The 21,945-nt window shown below is 36.8% G+C and overlaps 1 protein-coding gene across 1 annotated transcript in view; it reads left to right on the forward strand.

Moving 5' to 3' along the window:
* The window catches only part of CUBN (cubilin), a 261,035-nt gene that overhangs the window by 46,090 nt on the left and 193,000 nt on the right, over positions 1–21,945 (forward strand). Inside the window, exons 18-22 of the mRNA XM_005891915.2 lie at positions 2,995–3,139; positions 3,360–3,538; positions 6,313–6,478; positions 6,849–7,065; positions 10,884–11,014. Coding sequence (XP_005891977.2) covers positions 2,995–3,139; positions 3,360–3,538; positions 6,313–6,478; positions 6,849–7,065; positions 10,884–11,014 — 838 coding nt within the window. The remainder of the gene's footprint in view (positions 1–2,994; positions 3,140–3,359; positions 3,539–6,312; positions 6,479–6,848; positions 7,066–10,883; positions 11,015–21,945) is intronic.

Below are 21,945 nucleotides of genomic sequence, written 5' to 3' on the forward strand. Positions count from 1 at the left end.
TTCCAGAACAGGAAGATCTCTTACTCTGTGTTTCATGCTTTCTGGTTTCTAAGCACGGTAGTATGTCTCTAACAAAAATTGAACCATCATACCACGCCTTAAAATTAATGAATCAGCAAGCATCCATCAGAGTTATTAGCAGAGTTCCGTGTTAGAAGATGAAGGTGATACAGGAATTTTCTCTTCCCTAAGAGATCTGCTGTTTGGTTGAAGACCTATGTAACATAAATTAATGGCAGTATGTGAAATTTAATGTTACAGCTCACAGAAAGGAACTGGTTTGGGATGAGTCATTGGAAAGGCATGCAGTTTCCAACATCTGTGTAAGATTTTATCATATGGCTGTACCATGATTTATTCAATCACCCTCTTATTATTAGACATTTGGAATATTTTCGATTCTTATGTTTATAGAGCATATTGATGTGGAACCTCATGTGTCTTTGTCTGAATCTTGAATGATTTCCTTATGACAGAGTGTTAGAAGTGAAGTTACCAGGTCCAAAACTATGAACATTTCCAAGACTCTTGATACATTTGTCTAGTTACTTTCCAGAAATTTATACTCCCACCAGCTAAGGATGGGAGTAACATGTTACCATATCTCCACCAGCTTTGGCTATGGTACTTGTAAGCTCTTCCCTTTACTGTCCATTCCCCTTGACCTGGATGTTCTTTCAATTTTCAGTTTAAAAGTTATTTCTGCTGAGAAATATTCCCTAATTTTCTGTGGGAGTTCGGAGTATTTGGTTAAGTCAGTGGTTCTCTACACTTCAAGACCTTCCAGTGTGACTATTATACTATTCTGAAATGAAATTCATAGATGATATCAGTTCACATTGTATACATACATTATGTAAATAAATCTGTAAGTGTAAGATTTAGGAGAACTAAAGCAAAGTAAAAGAACTTATGTCAGTGTGTTAAAAGCCCGGGCAAGCTGCACTTGAAGACAGAATGAAGTCATAAATTGTTTGCTCCCTGAACCATATGAATGCTACACTAAAAACTCAAGCTGACATGGCCATGTGGGTTGGAGATGAATTTTCTGAAATGGTGACCAATTCTTGACAGATTTCCAGGAATAAAAAATAACTTCTTTTGATTTACACTCTGCTTGTAATCCTGGAAAATCTGGTACAAACTAGAACTGAGCAGAAGTATTTTGCATCTGGTATATAAAATCGAGGTAGATTTTACATTTATAACTGTCACTGCAAAGAAGGACACACAGGACACAGGAGAACCCTTGTTGTGTGTGACTGTCTCTCACATTTCAGGGTGTTTCATATCTCCAGTCCCCAGCCACTAAATGCCAATAGCACCCCAACCACCTTCATGCTAGTAATTAAAACAAAGCCAAAAATTGCCTTCACAGATTTCCAGAATGTTCAGTTGAGGTACCTATGGAGAACCATTGTGTTAAGCAATATCAGCACGCTCTACATTCTCAAACATGACAGTCATGCTTTTGGGGGAAAAAAAAATACACTTGCTTGTTGTGCGCTTCTGTGAGTGGCGACTCTTTCACAGTGACGTCACAGGCACAGGTGCTGGTGTTTGTTGATACCTTGATAATGTTAGCTGTGGGGGTGGAGCTATGTTTGGACAGGTAGCTCTTCCAAAAGAATTCTATAGAACAAAAGTAGTTATGTATATTCATAGAAGAATTTCTGATTTGAGTGAGAAACTTCTGAAAGGTCAAGAATAGCAACAGTTACTCTTTAGTCCACTTTTTCTAGAACTAGGCATTTTGCTAAGGAATTCACGTGTTGGTTTCATCTATTTGATCCAGCTCCTTGAGTGTGGCTTAGATTTAGTAGCTTGTTCGAAGTTATTAAGTGTGGAGGTTTGCCAGCGACAGAGGTGGGAATTGAATACAGTTTAGGACTCCACAGACCAGATTCATGGCCACCACACTATAAGATACTGACTGTTGATTTAAAATGCTGCTGCTAAGTCGCTTCAGTTGTGTCCGACCCCGTGCGACCCCATAGACGGCAGCCCACCAGGCTCCCGCGTCCCTGGGATTCTCCAGGCAAGAACACTGGAGTGGGTTGCCATTTCCTTCTCCAATGCATGGAAGTGAATAGTGAAGGTGAAGTCGCTCAGTCATGTCTGACTCTGTGCGACCCCATAGACGGCAGCCCACCAGGCTCCCCCGTCCATGGGATTTTCCAGGTAAGAGTACTGGAGTGGGGTGCCATTGCCTTCTCTGTGACTTAAAATAGGTGGTCTTTATTATATAAAGGACACTTCTTTTTGCTCCTGACTTTCTAAGAGTTTTGCTTCTAATAAATAGAAATGCTGACACTTTTTGCCACGTATAGAGATAAAATAGTTTAGCTTATTGGATCTATTGGCAAGTTTAATTTATAATTTCTAATAGTCCTTGCATCACCCTTATCCTCATGTTTGTTTTGATACATAAGCCTACAAAGAAAGTGAATTCATTTTTCTTGAACTGTTTAGGATTTTTGTATCTATATTAATAGATGAGATCTACTCATAGTTTTCCTTTGTATTATCTGTGTTGGGCTTTGGTGAGATGATTCTGAGAATAATTATTTGGGAATTGTTCCATGTTTGAGGGTTCTTTAGAACAAATTATGTATGGGAATTGTCTTTTCCTTTAATGTCTAATTTAATTTACCAGGTAGAGCATCTTCTAGAAAGTTTTTTTGGGGGAAACTAATTATTTGTAATATTTTAAGTTTTATCCATGACTTATTATCTACTCAGATTTTATTTTTCTCCTTCTTGAGATAATTTTAGTAATTTAGATTTTTCTGGGGACAAACGTTTCAAACATTCAACTATATTAATATAGTGTTGTCCCTAAAATTATTATACAAGTTTTTCAGAATCTGTGTATTTTTATCACCTTTGTCATTTTCAATTTTTTGTATTTGTGCTCATTTTCTTTTTTATTCTTTTTCTTTGTTGATTAGTTTCTTGATTAGGATTACAGATCAATTTTATTTTTCTCTTTAGGTTCGAGATGATCAAACCTTACTTGGAAAAGTCTGTGGCAATGAAACCCTCTCTCACATTAAATCCATTACTAACAGTATCTGGATCAGGCTTAAAATGGATGCTTCTGTTGTCAGAGCTAGTTTCAGTGCTGTTTATCAAGTGGGTAAGAAAATTTAATTTTTAAATGTCTCATTTGCATGATTGTAACATTTTCATTTCTTGAAATATTTTAGTCATTCTGTGTCCTCGAGTAGTAAGGGGAAAATTCTAATTGTAAGGTCACATTGCATTATATCTTTATGCAGGGTGAAACTCTGCAATAAAATTGAGGGCAACAGTCATTTATCTCTGGACAAATACTACTGTTGTTTTCATACTCACAGCTTGCGGAGGAGAATTGACTGGAGAGGGGATCATTCACTCACCCTTTTACCCTAATGTGTATCCAGGAGAAAGGGTCTGTGTGTGGACCATCCGCCAGCCCCAAAGTCAAGTGGTTCTTCTCAACTTCACTGCCTTTGACATGGGAGGTTCTGCCCACTGTGATACAGATTATGTCGAGGTGAGAGTAAAACACTTGAATATCTGCATTTGATTAGATGTTATTAAAAATATTATGTCATGTTATTCTCACTCAGTTACATGAAACAAAACTAGTTTATAGATGCAAAATCCTTAACAAAATTCTAGCTAACTGGATCCAGCAGCATATAAAGAGGATTATATAGCCCAGAAATGCAAGGCTGCTATACATCCAAAAATAGTCAGTATAAAATAAAGGAGGAAAATAACCACATAATTACCTCAATAGATGCAAATAAAAAGCATTTGACAAAGTTCAGTATCTATTCATGAAACAACACTCAACAAACCAAGAACAGAACGTAACTTCCTTAATCTGATAAAGGGCATCTATAAAAAATATATAGATGCAAAATTCTTTTTTTTAAATTTATTTATTATTATTATTTTTTTTTTACTTTGCAATATTGTATTGGTTTTGCCATACATAAACATGCATCCGCCACGGGTGTACATGTGTTCCCCATCCTGAACCCCACTCCCACCTCCCTCCGCATGCCATCCCTCTGGGTAATCCCAGTGCACCAGCTCCAAGCTTCCTGTATCCTACATCGAACCTGAACTGGCGATTCGTTTCTTATATGATATTATATATGTTTTAATGCCATTCTCCCAAAGCATCCCCCCACCAAAGAGTCCAAAAGACTGTTCTATACATCTGTGTCTCTTTTGCTGTCTCGCATACAGGGTTGTCGTTACCATCTTTCTAAATTCCATATATATGTGTTAGTATACTGTATTGGTGTTTTTCTCTCTGGCTTACTTCACTCTGTATAAATGATGCAAAATTCTTAACAAAATTCTAGCTAAATGAATCCAACAGTGTATAAAGCTAACATCATTTTTAATAATAAACATTAAATACTTTGCCTCTGTGTCATCAGTAAAAAGGCAAAGATGTTTGTTCTTACCATGTGTTTTCAACATTATACGGGAAATTCTAGTTAGGACAATAAGCAAGGAAAGGAGATAAAATGCATCTAGAATGGAAAGGAAGAAACATGATTATTTCAATTCACAGATAGTGTCGTCTATAGAAAATCTTAAGGAATGCACACACATACACATAAAATATCAAAACTAATAAATTCAGCAGGTTGTGGGATACAAGATCAAAATATGATAGTCGTATCTTTTTTATACACTAGCAATGAACAGTTTGAAAATTAAATCAAGGAAACAATTTCATTTCCAATAGCATAAAAAAGAATAAACATTGAGGAATATAGCTTTAAAGAGACATCTAAAATCTATACTCTTGAAAACTACAAAGGAAGGAAATAAAAGACCTCAATAAATAGAAAGACATCTCAAATTAATGGATTACAAGAACTAATGTTGTTAAAATGACAATACTACTTAAATTTATCTAAAGATTCAATTCAGTCTCTACTGAAGTCCCAGTGGGAATTTTCACAGAAGCTCATAAGTTGATTGTAAAATTCTTATGGAAATGCAAGGGAACCAGAATAGCCAGAAACATTCTTGAAAAAGAGCAACATTGGAGGAGTCATAATTATGACTTTAAAACTTAGAACAGAGCTATAATAATCAACTGAGGATATTACATGTATTCTTCAAGTAAGAATAAAAATATGGAGCAATGGAACAGAACAGAAAATCCAGAAATAAATTGCTATATCTTTATGATCAATTGATTTTTGAAAAGAGCGCCAAGACTTTCAATGGGAAGAAATGGTTTTTTCAAGTAGTGTTGAATATGCACAAATGAAATTAGGAAACTGGAGCCTTTCCTTACACCATACAAAAAAATTAACTCAAAATGGATCACCGACCTAAATTTGGGAGCTAAAATCATGAAACTCTTGAAGAAAACAAGGAGTCAGTGTTTATGATTTGGGGTTAGGCAAAGCCTTCTTAGATCTGACACAAAAAATACAACAAAAGAAAAACTGAAAAATTTGAACTTCACTGAAATTAAAAATAAATAATTTTTAAATGGGCAAAGAATATGAATTTATGTATTTATTTAAAGAAGATATACAAAAGATACTCAACATCACTGATCATCAGGGAAATACAAATCAAACCTCAATGAGATGCTGCTTCACAACCACTAGGATGACTATAATCAAGAAGTCAGATCATAACCAGTGTTGAAATTGGAACCCTTTTACACTTTCCCACCACTGGTGAACATGTAAATGGAACAGCTGTCATGGAAAACAATTGACAGTTCCTCAAAAAGTTAGACATAGAGTTGTCATTTGATCCAGCAATTCCACTTCTAGGTATACATTGAAGGAAAATGAAATGTACATTCACACAAAAGTTGTACCTAAATGACTACAGTCATTATTCATAGTAGCCAGAAAGTAGAAACAACCTAAATGTCCATCAATTGATATGTGGATTAATAAAATGTGATATATCCACGCAATGGAATATTATATGGTATTAAAAAGAAATGCAGTAATGATACACACTACAAAATGGATGAACTTTGAAAACGCTATGCGAAGTGAAAGGGGCTAGTTACGAAAGACTGCATATTGTATGATTCCATTTATTTGCAATGTCCAGAAGAGGGAATCTATAGAAATAGAAAACAGAATAATGGCTTTGTGGGGCTGGGGCTTGAGGCAGATGGGGATGGAGTTTCTTTTAGGGCAACTAAACTATTCTCAAATTGATTTTTACTATATTAATAGATTTTATTAAAAATTATTCTTGAAGAAGTTTTCCAAAATAAATATCTAGGAGAATAAATTTGAACATATCTTTTTTACTTAGGTTGGCAGCAGTTCCATTTTGGGTTCTCTGAAAAATGAAAAGCATTGTGGTGCAGACATCCCTTCGTTTATAACATCCGTGTACAACTCTCTTCATGTCATATTCGTGAAAAGTTCTTCTGCTGACAACCATGGTTTTGTGGCTGAATTTAGCAGTGCAGCTTTGGGTAAGTGATTCTTCTACTTTGCCTTTGGGGCTTTTATGAGAATAAGTGAACAATGGAAATATATTATTATAGAAAATCAATCTATACTGTAGGTGTGTAGTCACCTATGCTGTAAAAATTTTAAAGTACACTTAAAGGCAAAGGAAATATATATTTCCTAATCAGCACATCTCAGTGGTTTATTGATACCTATTAGTAAGAGAAAAATTTAGGTTATCCTAGGTGGCACAAAAGGAAACTTTTCGTTTTTGACCTTTTAAGAGGTTATGATCAGATTATTTTTATTTGGAATTCCAGGTAGCTTGTTGGTTCTAATTTTAATCAGAATTAAAAATAACTTGGATAATTATTATTATTTTTATTTCAACAGCATGTGGAAAAGTTCTTACAGAGTCAACCGGAAGCATTCAAAGTCCTGGCCATCCAAATATCTACCCCCATGGCATCAGTTGTACCTGGCATATCATAGTCCAACCTGGTCACCTGATTCATCTGAGATTCAGAGAATTTCATCTGGAGTTTCATTACAATTGCACAAAGGACTATCTAGAAGTTTATGACACTGGTTCTCAGACATCTCTTGGGAGGTGAGAATAGTTTATTTTTTGCTTTTTAACATGAAAGTTTCCTGCTTTCTTGTGTTCCTGCTTCTGTAGAAGATGTTAACATCCACCATGTTGTGTTATAAAAAATAAGTGAGATCAACACACTTCTCAGTGACCTTTTCTATATCATTGTTCACTACTGTGTAGCCTTCAGTTCAGTTCAGTTCAGTCGCTCAGTCGTGTCCGACTCTTTGTGACCGCATGAATCGCAGCACACCAGGCCTCCCTGTCCATCACCAACTCCCGGAGTTCATCCAAACTCACGTCCATCGAGTCAGTGATGCCATCCAGCCATCTCATCCTCTGTCGTCCCCTTCTCCTCCTTCCCCCAATCCCTCCCAGCATCAGAGTCTTTTCCAATGAGTCAACTCTTTGCATGAGGTGGCCAAAGTACTGGTGTTTCAGCTTTAGCATCATTCCTTCCAAAGAAATCCCAGGGCTGATCTCCTTCAGAATGGACTGGTTGGATCTCCTTGCAGTCCAAGGGACTCTCAAGAGTCTTCTCCAACACCACAGTTCAAAAGCATCAATTCTTTGGCACTCAGCCTTCTTCACAGTCCAACTCTCACATCCATACATGACCACAGGAAAAACCATAGCCTTGACTAGATGGACCTTTGTTGGCAAAGTAATGTCTCTGCTTTTGAATATGCTCTCTAGGTTGGTCATAACTTTCCTTCCAAGGAGTAAGCGTCTTTTAATTTCATGGCTGCAGTCACCATCTGCAGTGATTTTGGAGCCCCAAAAAATAAAGTCTGACACTGTTTCCACTATTTCTCCATCTATTTCCCATGAAGTGATGGGACCGGATGCCATGATCTTCATTTTCTGAATGTTGAGCTTTAAGCCAACTTTTTCACTCTCCTCTTTCACTTTCATCAAGAGGCCTTTTAGTTCGTCTTCACTTTCTGCCATAAGGGTGGTGTCATCTGCATATCTGAGGTTATTCATATATCTCCCGGCAATCTAGATTCCAGCTTTTCTTGATTCCAGTCCAGTGTTTCTCATGATGTACTCTGCATATAAGTTAAATAAGCAGGATGACAATATACAGCCTTGACGTACTCCTTTTCCTATTTGGAACCAGTCTGTTGTTTCATGTCCAGTTCTAACTGTTGCTTCCTGACCTGCATACAGATTTCTCAAGAGGCAGGTCAGGTGGTCTGGTATTCCCATCTCTTTCAGAATTTTCCACAGTTTATTGTGATTCACACAGTCAAAGGCTTTGGCATAGTCAAGAAAGCAGAAATAGATGTTTTTCTGGAACGCTCTTTCTTTTTCCGTGTAGCCTTGGGCATTAGTAATTACCTTTTGACATGAGGATATACCCATGAAGGCATCACCAAAATCAAAACAGTGCTCATATCCATCACCTTCACACCTTCTTCCTGCCTTCAAACCTTCTATAAGTCTTCATTTCTGCCCCTCTTCCCCAGCCCCAGGAAATCATTGCACTGCTTTCTATCACTGTAAGTCAGTTTGTGTATCTGAAATTGTATAAAAGCAGAATCATTCTGTATGTACTCATTTTTCATCTGACTTTTCTCAGTCAGCATATTTTGTTGAGTTCCTTTAGTCTGAGGATTAATAGTTTAATGAAATCTGAAAATTTGGGGGCTGTTAGTTCTTGAAGTGCTTTTTTAGTCTCTTTTGCCCTTGGAACTCTAATTGCACCTATCTTAGGCCATTTGATACTGTCCCACAACTCACTGATACTCTGTTTATTTGAGTTTGTCTTTGTGCATTTCATTTTGGAAAGTATCGCTCTATATTCAAATGCACCAATCTTTTCTTCTATAATGTCTATTCTGCTATCAATCCTACCAAGTACATTTTTCCATCACAGACATTGTAATTTTCACTTCTGGAAATTCATGTCAGGCCATCTTTTATTTCACATCCCTACTTTACATATTAATTTTTTCCTTCTAGCATCTTAAATTGGTGGGATACAGTTATAAAATTTTGATGTCTTTGCTGATTCAGTCCTTCTTGCTATAGTATGATTGAGGAAGTTTTCTTCTCAATATGGGTTATACTTTCCTCCTTCTTTTCATAGTTGGTAATACTTGATATTCCCAATTCTTTGGAAAGGATTTTGATGCTGGGAAAGATTGAGGGCAGGAGGAGAAGGGGGCAACAGAGGATGAGATGGTTGGATGGCATCACTGACTCAGTGCACATGACTAAGAGCGGCCCCGTGTGCTGCAGTCCATGGGGTCACAAACAGTCAGACACGACTTAGCGACTGAACACCAATATTTGATAGGATGACAGACATTTTCAGTTTTGTGTTTGTGTACCAGACACTACTGTATTACTCTAAGTATTCTTGGGTTTTGTTTTTGGATGCAGTTAAGTTACTCAGAAACAGTTTGATCGTTGTTATTCACTTGTCTCCTGTCTCTGAAGAGTATTGTCTTCCACTGCTTGGTATCTAGTGTCTTGAGAACCATTGTTTTTATCTATTTTGTCCAGGTTTTCAGTTGTTTCAGAAAACAAGATTATGTAAATCTAGCCCCTGTTATTACATCTTTGTTGGGCATAGATATCTCTTGATTCCCTTTCCCCCCTTTTTTTGTATTTCATTTTCTTTTTCCTCATCCATTTTTTAAACATTTTTTTCCTTATCCATTGTTTTCTTACACTTATTTTTTCCCCTAACTTTATTCTCCCTCTTCATTTTTTTGCTCTTCCTTGTCTTAATCTTTAAACTTTTAAAATTCCTTCTTTTTTATGGTTGGTACTTGACTCCTAATCACTGAAAATTACCTATTTTTTGCTGAATGATATAAACTGTTATTGTTGTTGTTCAAAAGAGAGACATATAGAATATTAATTCATCTACCTTTGTTTTGATTAAGATATTAAATCATTTTTACACTGAAATGGTATTATACACCATTTTCCCTCCTTTTTCTGCCTCAGAAATTAACTCATCCATTTCCCATGTTTAATACTTTGTCTTATTTTGGTTTCTATTTTTTCCTCCTGTCATTCCTTTGCTTTTACCAAGTGTTCTTTGAATTGAGATTTTGATTTTCTAGTCATTTCTCTCACAAGTGTTTCTAGATAAGAGCTCACGACATGATGTCTTATAGAATGGGTTTCCCGAGTAAAAATTGCTTTCTTCAGCAAAAATTTGCTATGGATTAGCAATCAAACTCTTACCTCTGCAGGGACCAGTATTGTAAAGATAGTAGAGTTCACCTGTATAAGGCTAACTATTCTAGACACTGTTCTAAGTTCCTTATATACAGTGTATTAACTCATACAATTCTCAGGACAACTCTTTGAAGTACGTCATATCACCATCCCCATTTTATAGATGGGAAAACTGAGACATCTGTCCAAAATCATAAAGCCTGTAAGGGATAGAGCTGACTCTAGAGTCTGTGCTATGAGTTTATAATACATGATTTTCCTTTGTTGTATAAGTATGTTTATTATATTTTTATTAATAAGTTCATTAATATGCTATATGGTTACCTACTGTAGCTCAGAATTTCTAATTTCATTAAAATTATGTTATATGACATGTCACACACTTAGGCACATACATAAAACCGTCTAAAGGAAGTAGCTGTGAGTTTGGATGATCTTTAGCAACTTTGTATATGCTTTGTGCTTGAAATAAATTTGTTTTTTAAGGTTAATATAGGATATTATTATTGTGTTTTTTTAACATGTCCTAGTCGGACACGACTGAGCGACTGAACTGAACTGAACTGAATTTGGGGTATGTCATTCTGAGCATCCTGAAAGTTTTTAAATCTGTGTTCTTTCTTGGTTCCAAATAGATATTGTGGAAAATCTATTCCGCCCTCTCTTACCAGTAATGACAACTCAGTAAGGCTTACATTTGTGGCTGACTCTGACCTTGCTTATGAAGGCTTTCTAATAAACTATGAAGCAACTGATGCTTCAGCAGGTGAGAAAACAGCATTGTATGCTTGGTTTCACTTACTTTCTTACTAAATAGTACCATAAGAATAGTTTATGCCAAAATTTGTGCTATATAAAGAAAGATGCTTTTATAATAAAGTGTAGTGACTTAAGTGGCTTTCATGTTAAACATAGAGTAATGATAAGAGTATTTTATCAGTGTTAAATCTTCTAATTTTGGTAATTGTACTATGGTTGTGTAAGAAAATGTTTATGTTTTTAGGAATAATGAAGCAATGGGAGCAAAATATACGTATGTAGTAAATCTAAGTGAAAGGAATTTGGGAACTATTCCTAACAACTTTTCTGTTGAATTTAAATTTCTATCAAAATTAAATGTTACCAAAGAGACCAAAAATTTAAGAAATTAGAAAAAGGACAAAAACAGAGTTAGAAACCATTACACTACATGGAATTCTATGGCAGAAAATGGAAGTTTTCTTGTTAGAATATACATTTCTAAATTTGACCTAATGAAATTGAAACTTTTCAGCATTTATTCCTTTTATTATATTTTTCTATTACTTAATTCTCATCATTACTTTGCTCTTTGTCAATGCAGTGTAGGAAACAAGCACCATTTGCCAGCAGGGTCTTTGAGGTCATAGGTAAACCAGAGATGTTCCTAGCTGGCCCCAGAAACTATGGGTTTTAGGGCTTCCCTGGTGGTTCAGCAGTAAAGAATCTGCCTGCCAATGCAGGAGATGTGGGTTCGATCCCTGGGTCAGGAAGATCCCCTGGAGGAGCAAATGGCAGCCCACTTGTGTGCTTGCCTCGATAATCCCATAGACGGAGGAGCCTGGCAGGCTATAGTCCATGGTGTCATAAAGAGTTGGACAAGCCTTAGCGACCAAACGGCAGCAATAAACGTGTTTTCTTAGGTTCATGTTGCCACTGGGATATACACGTTTTTAGGGAGTCTGGGTTTTCCTTTTGCATAGTATTTAGAAAGATAGCTCATGGAACAAAATACTGTGCAGTTATGACATATGGGGGTATGTGACTAAGTCTCCCAAGCATTTCACACCTTTGAATTGTCCCAGAAGCATGCAATTCTTTGTTGCTTAAGAAAGTACTGAGAGTGTTTCATTGTGCCATATGCGCTCCTGCTGACACTCCTGCATCCAGAAACCCCAGGCTCTCATATTTTAAAGCCCCCACTCCCTTTAAAAAAAAAAAAGGTAAGTTAATCTACTTGGAGTCCCTCTCAGTTTCTCACTTGTTTCTTCTCAGAGCATCTGACCCTGATTCTTTGTTTCAGGCTGCATTCTAGTAGTTCAAGTTCTGTTTTAGAAGCATGGCTTTAGATTTCTCCAGGATCCCAACTGTGAGAAAGCTATACACCGTTCTCTCCTGTGGGTCCCACTCTCAAGGCAGTTTATTATTTAGCTCCAGCACCTGAGAAATTGAATCCCTGGCAATTCCAGTAGGTTACATTATATGATTGACATATTTACTGGACTTGGTTCAGATTTTTAACATCCACTGACCAAAACTGGCTTTTCAAGAAATCCTAGTATGCACACAATTTTCCATACTCCTGTGGTTTTATCTGCCTCATATATTTGGCCCAAACCACAGCTGAATATTAGATTCAGATTTGGAGCAAGTCACTTGAACTCTCTGGGCCATAGTCTTCTCATCTGTAAAATTAAGGGGTTGGATTTGATGATCTTTGGGATGTCTTCTGCCTTTAATCAACTGTGAACACAAGTTTAATTTGCTGCATGAATAAACTAGCTGTAACTTAGATAACAAACGATGCACGTGGGACCTCCTAAAATATTACGGAAATCTTTGTAACAGCTCGCAGTGCCGCTACAGTGACTAACACAGCTCTGCTAAAAATCACACTGATTTGTAAAGCAGTATCTAGTGCAATGGGGGTAATCTGGCATGGAGTATGATACATTTTAATTGAGAAAGATAAGAGACAGATAAAATAAGAAGATTGTGAAAAAGGAAAGAAGCCTGCTGGACAGAACAGGAAACTGATAAACAAAGGGAAACACAGGTGAGGAAAGAGAAGGGCTTTCTGGGGCGGATAACTCTGCAGACTCTGGTCGGCCTCCCTGTAGGGTAATCACTACCTTGGCTGTTGCGTCCAGACAGGGCTGAAATCACAGACAAGGAAGTGCTGGCTTTCTGTTCCTTGGCTGAGCCTGAGTGAGCCTGGCTGGTCGCTGTGTGCCTGCCTTTTGCTGGATGATTTCATCGGTCTGACTCCCACAGGCAAATATTCTAAAGAGCAACCTGATGATTGTATCCAGGAAGCCATATGGCCCCTCATCTTACCATTTGGAGCCCGTCTCAGTTTCCCATAGACGAGGGTATGTGTGGCTGGCCCTCATGAATTGTTGAGGGGCCCCCGCAGGACTGCTCAGGGAAGGGCTGGACTCAGGAGACTGACCTGGGGGTCCAGGCAGCCGGAGTCTGAGTGAGCCGCCCACCTGGAAATAGCAAGGTGGTGGGGTGCTTTCTTTTCAGCTATCATATTATTTTTGATGTTGTCTGCAGGGTGCAATAGTACCAGGGAGAAGTGTCAATGGAAGCTCAGTTGGTGATCTTCATCTTATTTATTGCTTTAGCAAAAGTTATTTTTAGAGCAATCACAATCTTGATGGTGTTGGATTGTTGGCTTTTAGTCCCTCGGCTCTACAGGTGTGAGTTTCTCTGTTCAAGCCTTTCCTGTCTTCATCTGATAAAAGTTAAATTTCCTGACTTGAATCCAGTTACTTTCCCATCTGTAGTTTGTACCATGGGGCTATGATGTCAGCCCCTAAGTATGTGTTTGGGTGGAAAGAGATTGACTTCTGGTCATTACTTTGACTCCTTCTCTCATCACTGTTTCTGCCTCCATCCAGATGTGCCTGGGGTAAGAGAGACAAAGAACTAACAAGAAAATTTTTGCGGATAGAAACCCTTAAGAATATCTTAGCAACTGATTTATGAAACTGGATTTTAAATATTTGTTAATTTAAAGTACAAAACATTTTAATTCTGAGAGAATATAATTGATTAGTTACCTTTAGTTTTTTAACTGTAATTTTATTTTCTGTTAACATCTACTGCATATACATTACTATGATCCTACTGAAAGGACTTTAAGAGGATTTAAGAAAGAAGAGAGAAATGTACCTGACACACTTTCCACTTTAACATTAAATGAAAGCTGTATAATGTCCAGTCTAGTGTTTTTCAGATATTGAAACAGTCATGATTCCTTAGTGGATCATGACATTATCTTATTAGATTGCTACCTACATTTGTTAAAAGTGTGGAATAAATGGGAGATTGAGATTGACATATATACATACTATATATAAAATAGACAATAGCACAGGGAATTCTACTCAATACTCTGTAATGATCCATATGGGAAAAGAATCTAAGAAAAGGTAGATATTTGTATATGCACAGTTGATTCACTTTGCGGGCAGGTGTTTAGTGCTGTTTTTCATCCATCACCCTGGAATTGAGCACAGAAGAGACATCTAAGAGTGAGAAGTCAAGAAATGATTAACAGAAGGGCAAACAAGGGTTTCTTTAGAAGACATGAATAGAGAGTGTTCTGTTTCTGTTTTAAAACTTCAGTCCAGTAGAGCAGTGTTCTCAAACTTGAGCATTCATTGGAAACTTGAGGTAGGGTTTTCTTATTAAAAGTTCAGGTACCAGAGTGTGTGTTAGTTGCTCAGTCATGTACGACTCTTTGCAATCCCATGGACTGTAGACACCAGGCTCCTCTGTCCATGGAATTCTCCTGGAAGGATTGCTGGAGTGGGTAGCCATGCCCTTCTCCAGGGAATCTTCCCAACCCAGGGTTGAACCCAGGTCTCCTGCATTGCAGGCGGATTCTTTACCCTCTGAGCCACCAGGGAATCTGAGTTGCATAGGTCTAGGGTAGGTTTTTAGCAATCTATTCAGATGGTTCTAATGAAACATGGCAGTTCATCAGAGATTCTGAAAGTCATGTCTTAGGACATAAATTACTAGAGTTACAACTGAGATCTCATAGTGGATTGGGCTGTAACTCCTCATGATGGAAAGTGTTTTCTATGATTTGGTGAAAGGACAGCTGAAGGTATAGTCAGAGCCTTGGTTCTGGTCCCAACCTTGCTGCTAACTTGGAAAGCTTGGGGCAAGTCACAAGCCTCTCTGATTCTTTCTGTGTTTTCTGCTTTGAGATATTCAGATATTTTCCCTCTGTAAAAGGTTTTTAGTAAGTTTATTGATCTTTTAAAGATTTACTTTCTCATTGGTCAGTATTTTCTAATATTTTTTTGCTGTATGTATGGGTTTCCTACCACTCTCCAGCTCAGTAGATTTATCTTATTTTTTTTTTTTTTGAGATTTATTTTATTTTTTGGCTGTGATGGGTCTTTGTTGCTGCATGTGGGCTTTCTTTAGTTGCAGTGAGCAGGGAATACTCTTTGTTGAGGTGTGTGGGTTTCTCACTGCAGTGGCTTCTCATGTTGCAGAGCATGGGCTCCAGGTGCACAGGCTTCAGGAGTTGTGGCACGGAGGCTCAGTACTTGCAACTCTCAGGCTCTGGAGCCAGGCTCTGTAGTTATGGTACTCAGGCTTAGTTGCCCCATGCATGTGGGATCTTCCTGGACTATGTATAGAACCTGTGTCCCTTGCATTTCAAGGTGGATTCTTAACCACTGGACCAGCAGGGAAGCCTGATTTATCTTATTTATTATATTTCTTAGTTCTTAGAATAAACATGCTAAATAAGACATTTAATTGCGATATTCTTAGTTTCCTACTCACCTTCATTTCTATTATTTTTATAAGTCTTTATTGAATTTGTTACAGTACTGCTTCTGTTTTTTTATGTTTTGGGTTTTTGGCCTCCAAGCATGTGGTGTCTTAGCTTCCAACCCAGGAATAGAACCCCCACCTTCTGCTTTGGAAGGTGAAGTCCTAACCACTGGACCACCAAGGAAGTCCTCTCTTCATTTCTAAATTGACATTCCATGCTTAAAGAAACCAGGGATTTTAAAGAACACAGGATTTGGAAAGGAAGGACTTGGATGTGAATTTTATCTTTGCTTTGTCTGAACTAAGTGATTTTCAGAGCCTAACCTCCCGGAGCCTCAGCTCCTTTATCTGTACCTTCATCTCTAAGAAGTGAAGGTTAGAATGTCTGGCTGTTTCATATAGTTGGGGAAGATAAAATGAAACATTTTCTGTGAAAAGTTCATAATTGCTCTAAAGGGCCATGACTGTGCCAGATTTAAAATAGAATTACTGATATTCAAATACAATTTTACAATAGCTGCTTTAGTGATTCAGCTTGTATCCATATTCATTAGAATTGATCATCGACATGGGGAAAAAAGTCATTACTGTGACCACCTAGCAGAAAATTGTAGGTGAATGTTAGATTTGGGTTAGGGAGACTTTTTCTTTCCTAGTGGAGAAATGGAACCTGTAATTTTATCTTCTCTCAGGTCTTCATTGTGAGGATTGTTAAACCAAATATGCCAGTAGAAGCAGATGACAGTCCCAGGGTTAATTAGAAAATCTGAGGTCATAGGGATTCATGCAGACCCAGAAGTTTTGTAAATGATTTCAGAAAGCTCTGCCTATAAGGTTGCTCATGAATATGACTGGCTAATCACATAAGTTTGATCTATGGTTCTGGAGAATACTCTTGAGAGTCTCTTGGACTGCAAGAAGATCCAAGCAGTCAATCCTAAAGGAAATCAATCCTGAATATTCATTAGAAGAACTGATGCTGAAGCTGAAGCTCCAATTATTTGACCATCTGTTGCAAAGGGCTCACTCATTAGAAAAAGACCCTGATGCTGGGAAAGATTGAAGGCAGGAGGAGAAGGGGATGGCAGAGTACGAGATGATTGAATGGCATCACTGACTCAGTGGACATGAGTTTGAGCAAACTCCAGGAGATGGTGAAGGACAGGGAGGCCTGGTGTGCTACAGTCCACGGGGTTGCAAAGAGTCAGACACAATTGAGCAACTAAGCAACGAAATCCCATTAGTTATCTCACAAGACAAAGCAGGGAGGTGGTAGAACAGCTACTCATAATCTAGAGTCTCCCTAGGAGACACACTTTTCGCCACAGGATCAGTTTATCCTTGTCCTGTCACCCAAATCATATGTGATGATAGCATCATTGCTTTGGGAGTTGGAGGATTATCCATGTTTCTGAATTTCCCCTTTGATAATGAACTGAATGCTATGTTACTAAAACTTATTTAAAAGTGCTTAGTAGAGGCAGACCTACATTGTCATTTTTAGAAAAATATGACTTTGTGATTTTATGGTCATCCATGGAAGACATTTATATACTTTCTTTTCTTCCTTTACTTTTTTTTTTTGAAGTTGATCAGAAAGAAAGCTGTGAGAGGCCCACTAATAGCTATCTTTGATCTTCAGAGATGTGCTTTTCACTGCTACTTCAGTTGAATATATTAGATGGAAGAAATCTACTTTTCTTTTTCATCAGTTTGTCAGTATTGTTAGACCGTAGTAAAGGGCAAACCGCCATTGGGCATAAGTTTCCCTTTGGGTACGTGAGAAATAAATAAAAGGCATTTTCATGTTTGGATCTTGTATTGATGTAAGAAGCATCATGACAATATGTGAATATCCTTTTATGGGAATATATTTAACTTTAATTATTTGTGCTTTATTGCAAAGCATAGTAGGAAGCCAAAGCCTAGCATATTCTCATTACACTGCCTATAAACATAAGCCTACTCATACTTCTCAATATCAATGTTATTTTACAAAGAGCAGTTTACACTGTCATATGAACATTGTACATGTTCCAGTGTTAGGTAAAAGCACTTAGTAACCTTTTAAGAAACAAATAAATTTAGAGAACCACTGTTTTTCTCTCTGTTAAATTACAGACATGAATCTCATAAAAACTAAAAATGTTAACATTAAATATTATATCATTTAATATTTATAAAATATGTACTTTCAAAATATTTTTTCTTTCTCTGTTTTAACTTTATTTATTAAATGTTAGATATCCAAATTATTTATTGGATATCCTTCAGAGAACTCAACTTATCTTTTAACAGAACTTTCACCCTTTTAATAACCCATAGACTTTTATTTTGTAATTCCATGTAGTAAAATTCATTCATAGTTTTAGCAAGTGTGTATACCCATGTCATCACCACTCCATGCAAAATATAGAACACTTTTATCATCTCAGAAGGTGTCCCGGTGTCCCTTTATAGGGGCTTCCCCACCTTCCATCTCGACAACTGCAGACCTTGTGCTTATCACTGTGTATTCATTTTGCCTATTCAAAAGGCAAATATGAATGGGAACACAGTGCATTCTTTTATGTCTGGCTTATTACATGAGAAACATAATGCTTCTCAAATTTGTTCATATAATCCTGTTTATAAGAAGTTCTTTTCATTGCTGAATAGTCTTCTATTGTAAGGGCTGTATCATAATTTGATATCCATTCACTTGTTTTTGGATAGTTGGATTGTTAATGGTTTTTAGCTATTATGAAAAAAGCTGCTGTGAAATTATTGTATAAGTATTTTGTGGACTTAGATTATCAGTTCTCTTGAGTAAATTCTAAGGGTAGAATTTCTAGGTCTTATAGTAATGCTGTGTTTAATTTCATGAGAAATTTCCAGCTATTTTTCCAAAGTGGTTATATCATTTTATGTTCCCATCTGCAATGAAAGAGAATTCTACTTTCTCCACATTTTTGTCAATCCTTGGTATCGTCAATCTTTTCATTTTAGCCACCAATGGTTGTGCCTCATTATTGTTTTAATTTACATGTCCCTGATGACTAGTACGACTGAGTACTTTTTTACATGCTTATTGGCAATTCATATATTTCTTTTGTGAAGTGTCCATTGAAATCATCTTGTTCATTTCTGTTTATTATTGTCATATGTTATATACTCTACATACAATTATGTCTTTTTTCAGATAAATGTATGGCACATATTGTCTCCCACTGTGTGCAGCTGACCTTTTCTTTTTCTTAATGGTATTGTTTGAAGAGCAATAATATGTCCTTTTTTCCCTTCATGGCTAGATTTTCTTTTTTTTCTTTTTATGTTGCTTAAAAATCTATGTCTACTAAAGTTGTGAGGATTTTCTGCGGATTCTTCTGCAAGACTTTTGGTGTGAGGCTTTTACATTTATGTTTATGACCCATTTTGAGTTAATTTTCCTATGTAATGTGAGTTATGTATTCGAGGTTATTTGTTTGCTTAGCAAATGATATTTAACCATTCAAGCACTATTTGTTGAAAAGATTGTCCTTTTTGCACTGAATTGCCTTTGGATTGTTGTTGAAAACTAATTGTCCTTGTATCTTTGGGTCAGTTTCTGGAATGGCTGTTCTATTCCATTGATCTATGTATCTTTCCCCTATGACAATAGACTCTATTACTTCATATTATGTAATTTTATAGTTTATCTTAAGATCGGGAAGTGTAAATCATCCAGATTCTTCAAAATTGTTTTGATTATTCTAGGCTTTTTATACTTCCATATACAATTTTAGAATCATCTTTTCAATTTGAACTGAAGCAAAAAAACAAACGAAAAATGCAAACTTGTTGGGAATTTGATTAAGATTGGATTGAATATATAGATGAATCTTAGGACAAAGGGCATTTTACAATGAGTCTTCCAATCCAGTATCATATTTACTTCTCTATTTATTCAAATCTTTTGAATTATCTTTCAGCTATGTTTTAAAGTTTTCACTGTAGAATTTTTGTTTCTTCCCATTAAATTTTCTGTCAAGTGCTTTATGCTTTTTATGCAGTTGTAAGTGGTATTTAAAATTTTATTTTCCAGTTATTGGAATAGTATTTGAAAATTAAATTGATTTTTGAATAATTATCTTATATCCTATAACCTTACTAAACTCGGTTATTAGTTCCAGTATCTTTTAGTAGATTTCTTAGTGTATTTTACATAGGCAATTGATCTTATCTGTAAGGACAGTTTTATTTTTCCCTATTCACTATCTGTTTGTCTGTCTCTCTCTATTTGCCTTTTGCCATAACTGGGACCGTCTATAACATTGAATAGAAGGAGTGAGATTGGACATACTGGCCTTGCTGTTTATCTTGACAGGAAAGCACTTGGTCCTTTACTACCCAAGTATGATGTTAAGTTTGGGGTTTTCATAGATGCCCTTCTTCTGTTTCCACTTTCCTGTCTTCTCTTTGGTTTACAGAATATTTTTAGTATTCTATTTTATATCCTTATTTGGCTTTTTAATGATATCTCTTTTTGTGTTTGCTCAAGGCCTAGCAATATGCATTCTGAAATAAATTCTTAACGCTATCTGAATGTGGTGTGGTCAGTGAGTCTGTGGTCAGTCTATAAGTTCATCAGCTCAAGGAGACTGTTTCACAGCCTTTATTTAATGTTCATTTGATCCATGAATTTTTATCTTAGTAATACTCCTTACTGGATCTGAAATACTTAATATACCACCTCTTCACACAGAGCCCTGCTCCTGCTTTCCCCTGCTTTATCTCTGTCTTTTCCCTCCTCCTTCCCTTCTTTCCTCCCTCCCTTTCTTCTGCTCTTCCTTCCTTTTCTTCCTTCCATTATTCTTTGGCCCTTGAAGAAACATCTTGGCAGACTATAGAAAAGTATACAACATTCATCCCTGAAGTTAAATATCACCGTCAACTCCTTCAATAAGTTAAGTCTTGATTACTTGCTGTTTAAAATCAAATAACCAACTATGTGGTAAATGCTTGTTATTCTGAGGGCTGTACATGATAGGAGAACCTGTAATGTTTTCTGTGCACCTCTGTGCCAATGGTTCCTTTTTTCTTTTCTGAGTATGGTTATACAGCAGCAACTTGGGGAAATAGCACACCTAACCACCCTCATTTTCTTTTTTTATTCATCATAAAATATAATAGTTTATTCTCCTCCAAAACCTGCCCATCAGGGACTTGTGTCTACTCCGGGATCCTAGATTTATGTTATTACCAGATACAGTTGAAGATACATTGAAACCAGATTTTCTTTCAGAAATACCTCAGACTTGGAGGGCATAGGAGATTAAGTGGGTTGGTCAGTGACTAGAGAGCATGAAGAGATGAATAGATCAAATTGAAACTGGTAAAGTAGAAAAGCTAGTAGTTATTTAGGAAATAAAATTATCCTATCTAAAAGATTTATATGAATGATCTCATTTATTCCTCATATTTATGCTCTGCCTTTCTTGCACTTCTCTATCCCATTTTAGAGTGTAGTGATGATCTCTATCATTTACTAAGCACATACTATGTTCAGTTCAGTTCAGTTCAGTTCAGTCGCTCAGTCATGTCCAACCATTTGCAACCCCATGGACCGCAGCACGCCAGGCCTCCCTGTCCATCCCAACTCCCAGAGTCCACCCAAACCATGTCCATTGAGTTGATGATGCCATCCAACCATCTCATCCTCTGTCATCCCCTTCTCCTCCCACCTTCAATCTTTCCCAGCATCAGGGTCTTTTCAAATGAGCCAGTTCTTCGCATCAGGTGGCCAAAGAATTGGAGGTTCAGCTTCAACATCAGTCCTTCCAATGGATATTCATGATTGATTTCCTTTAGGATGGACTAGTTGGATCTCCTTTCAGTCCAAGGGACTCTCAAGAATCTTCTCCAACACCACAGTTCAAAAGCATCAATTCTTTGGTGCTCAGCTTTCTTTATAGTTCAACTCTCACATCCATACATGACTACTGGAAAAACCATAGCTTTGACTAGATGAACCTTTGTTGGCAAAGTAATGTCTCTGCTTTTTAATATGCTGTCTAGGTTGGTCATAACTTTTCTTCCAAGGAGCAAGTATCTTTTAATTTCACAGCTGCAATCACCATCTGCAATGATTTTGGAGCCCCCCAAAATAAATTCTCCCACTGTTTCCACTGTTTC

The sequence above is a fragment of the Bos mutus genome, chromosome 13 (assembly GCF_027580195.1).
Source record: "Bos mutus isolate GX-2022 chromosome 13, NWIPB_WYAK_1.1, whole genome shotgun sequence".
In the NCBI taxonomy this organism is placed as follows: Eukaryota; Metazoa; Chordata; class Mammalia; order Artiodactyla; family Bovidae; genus Bos; species Bos mutus.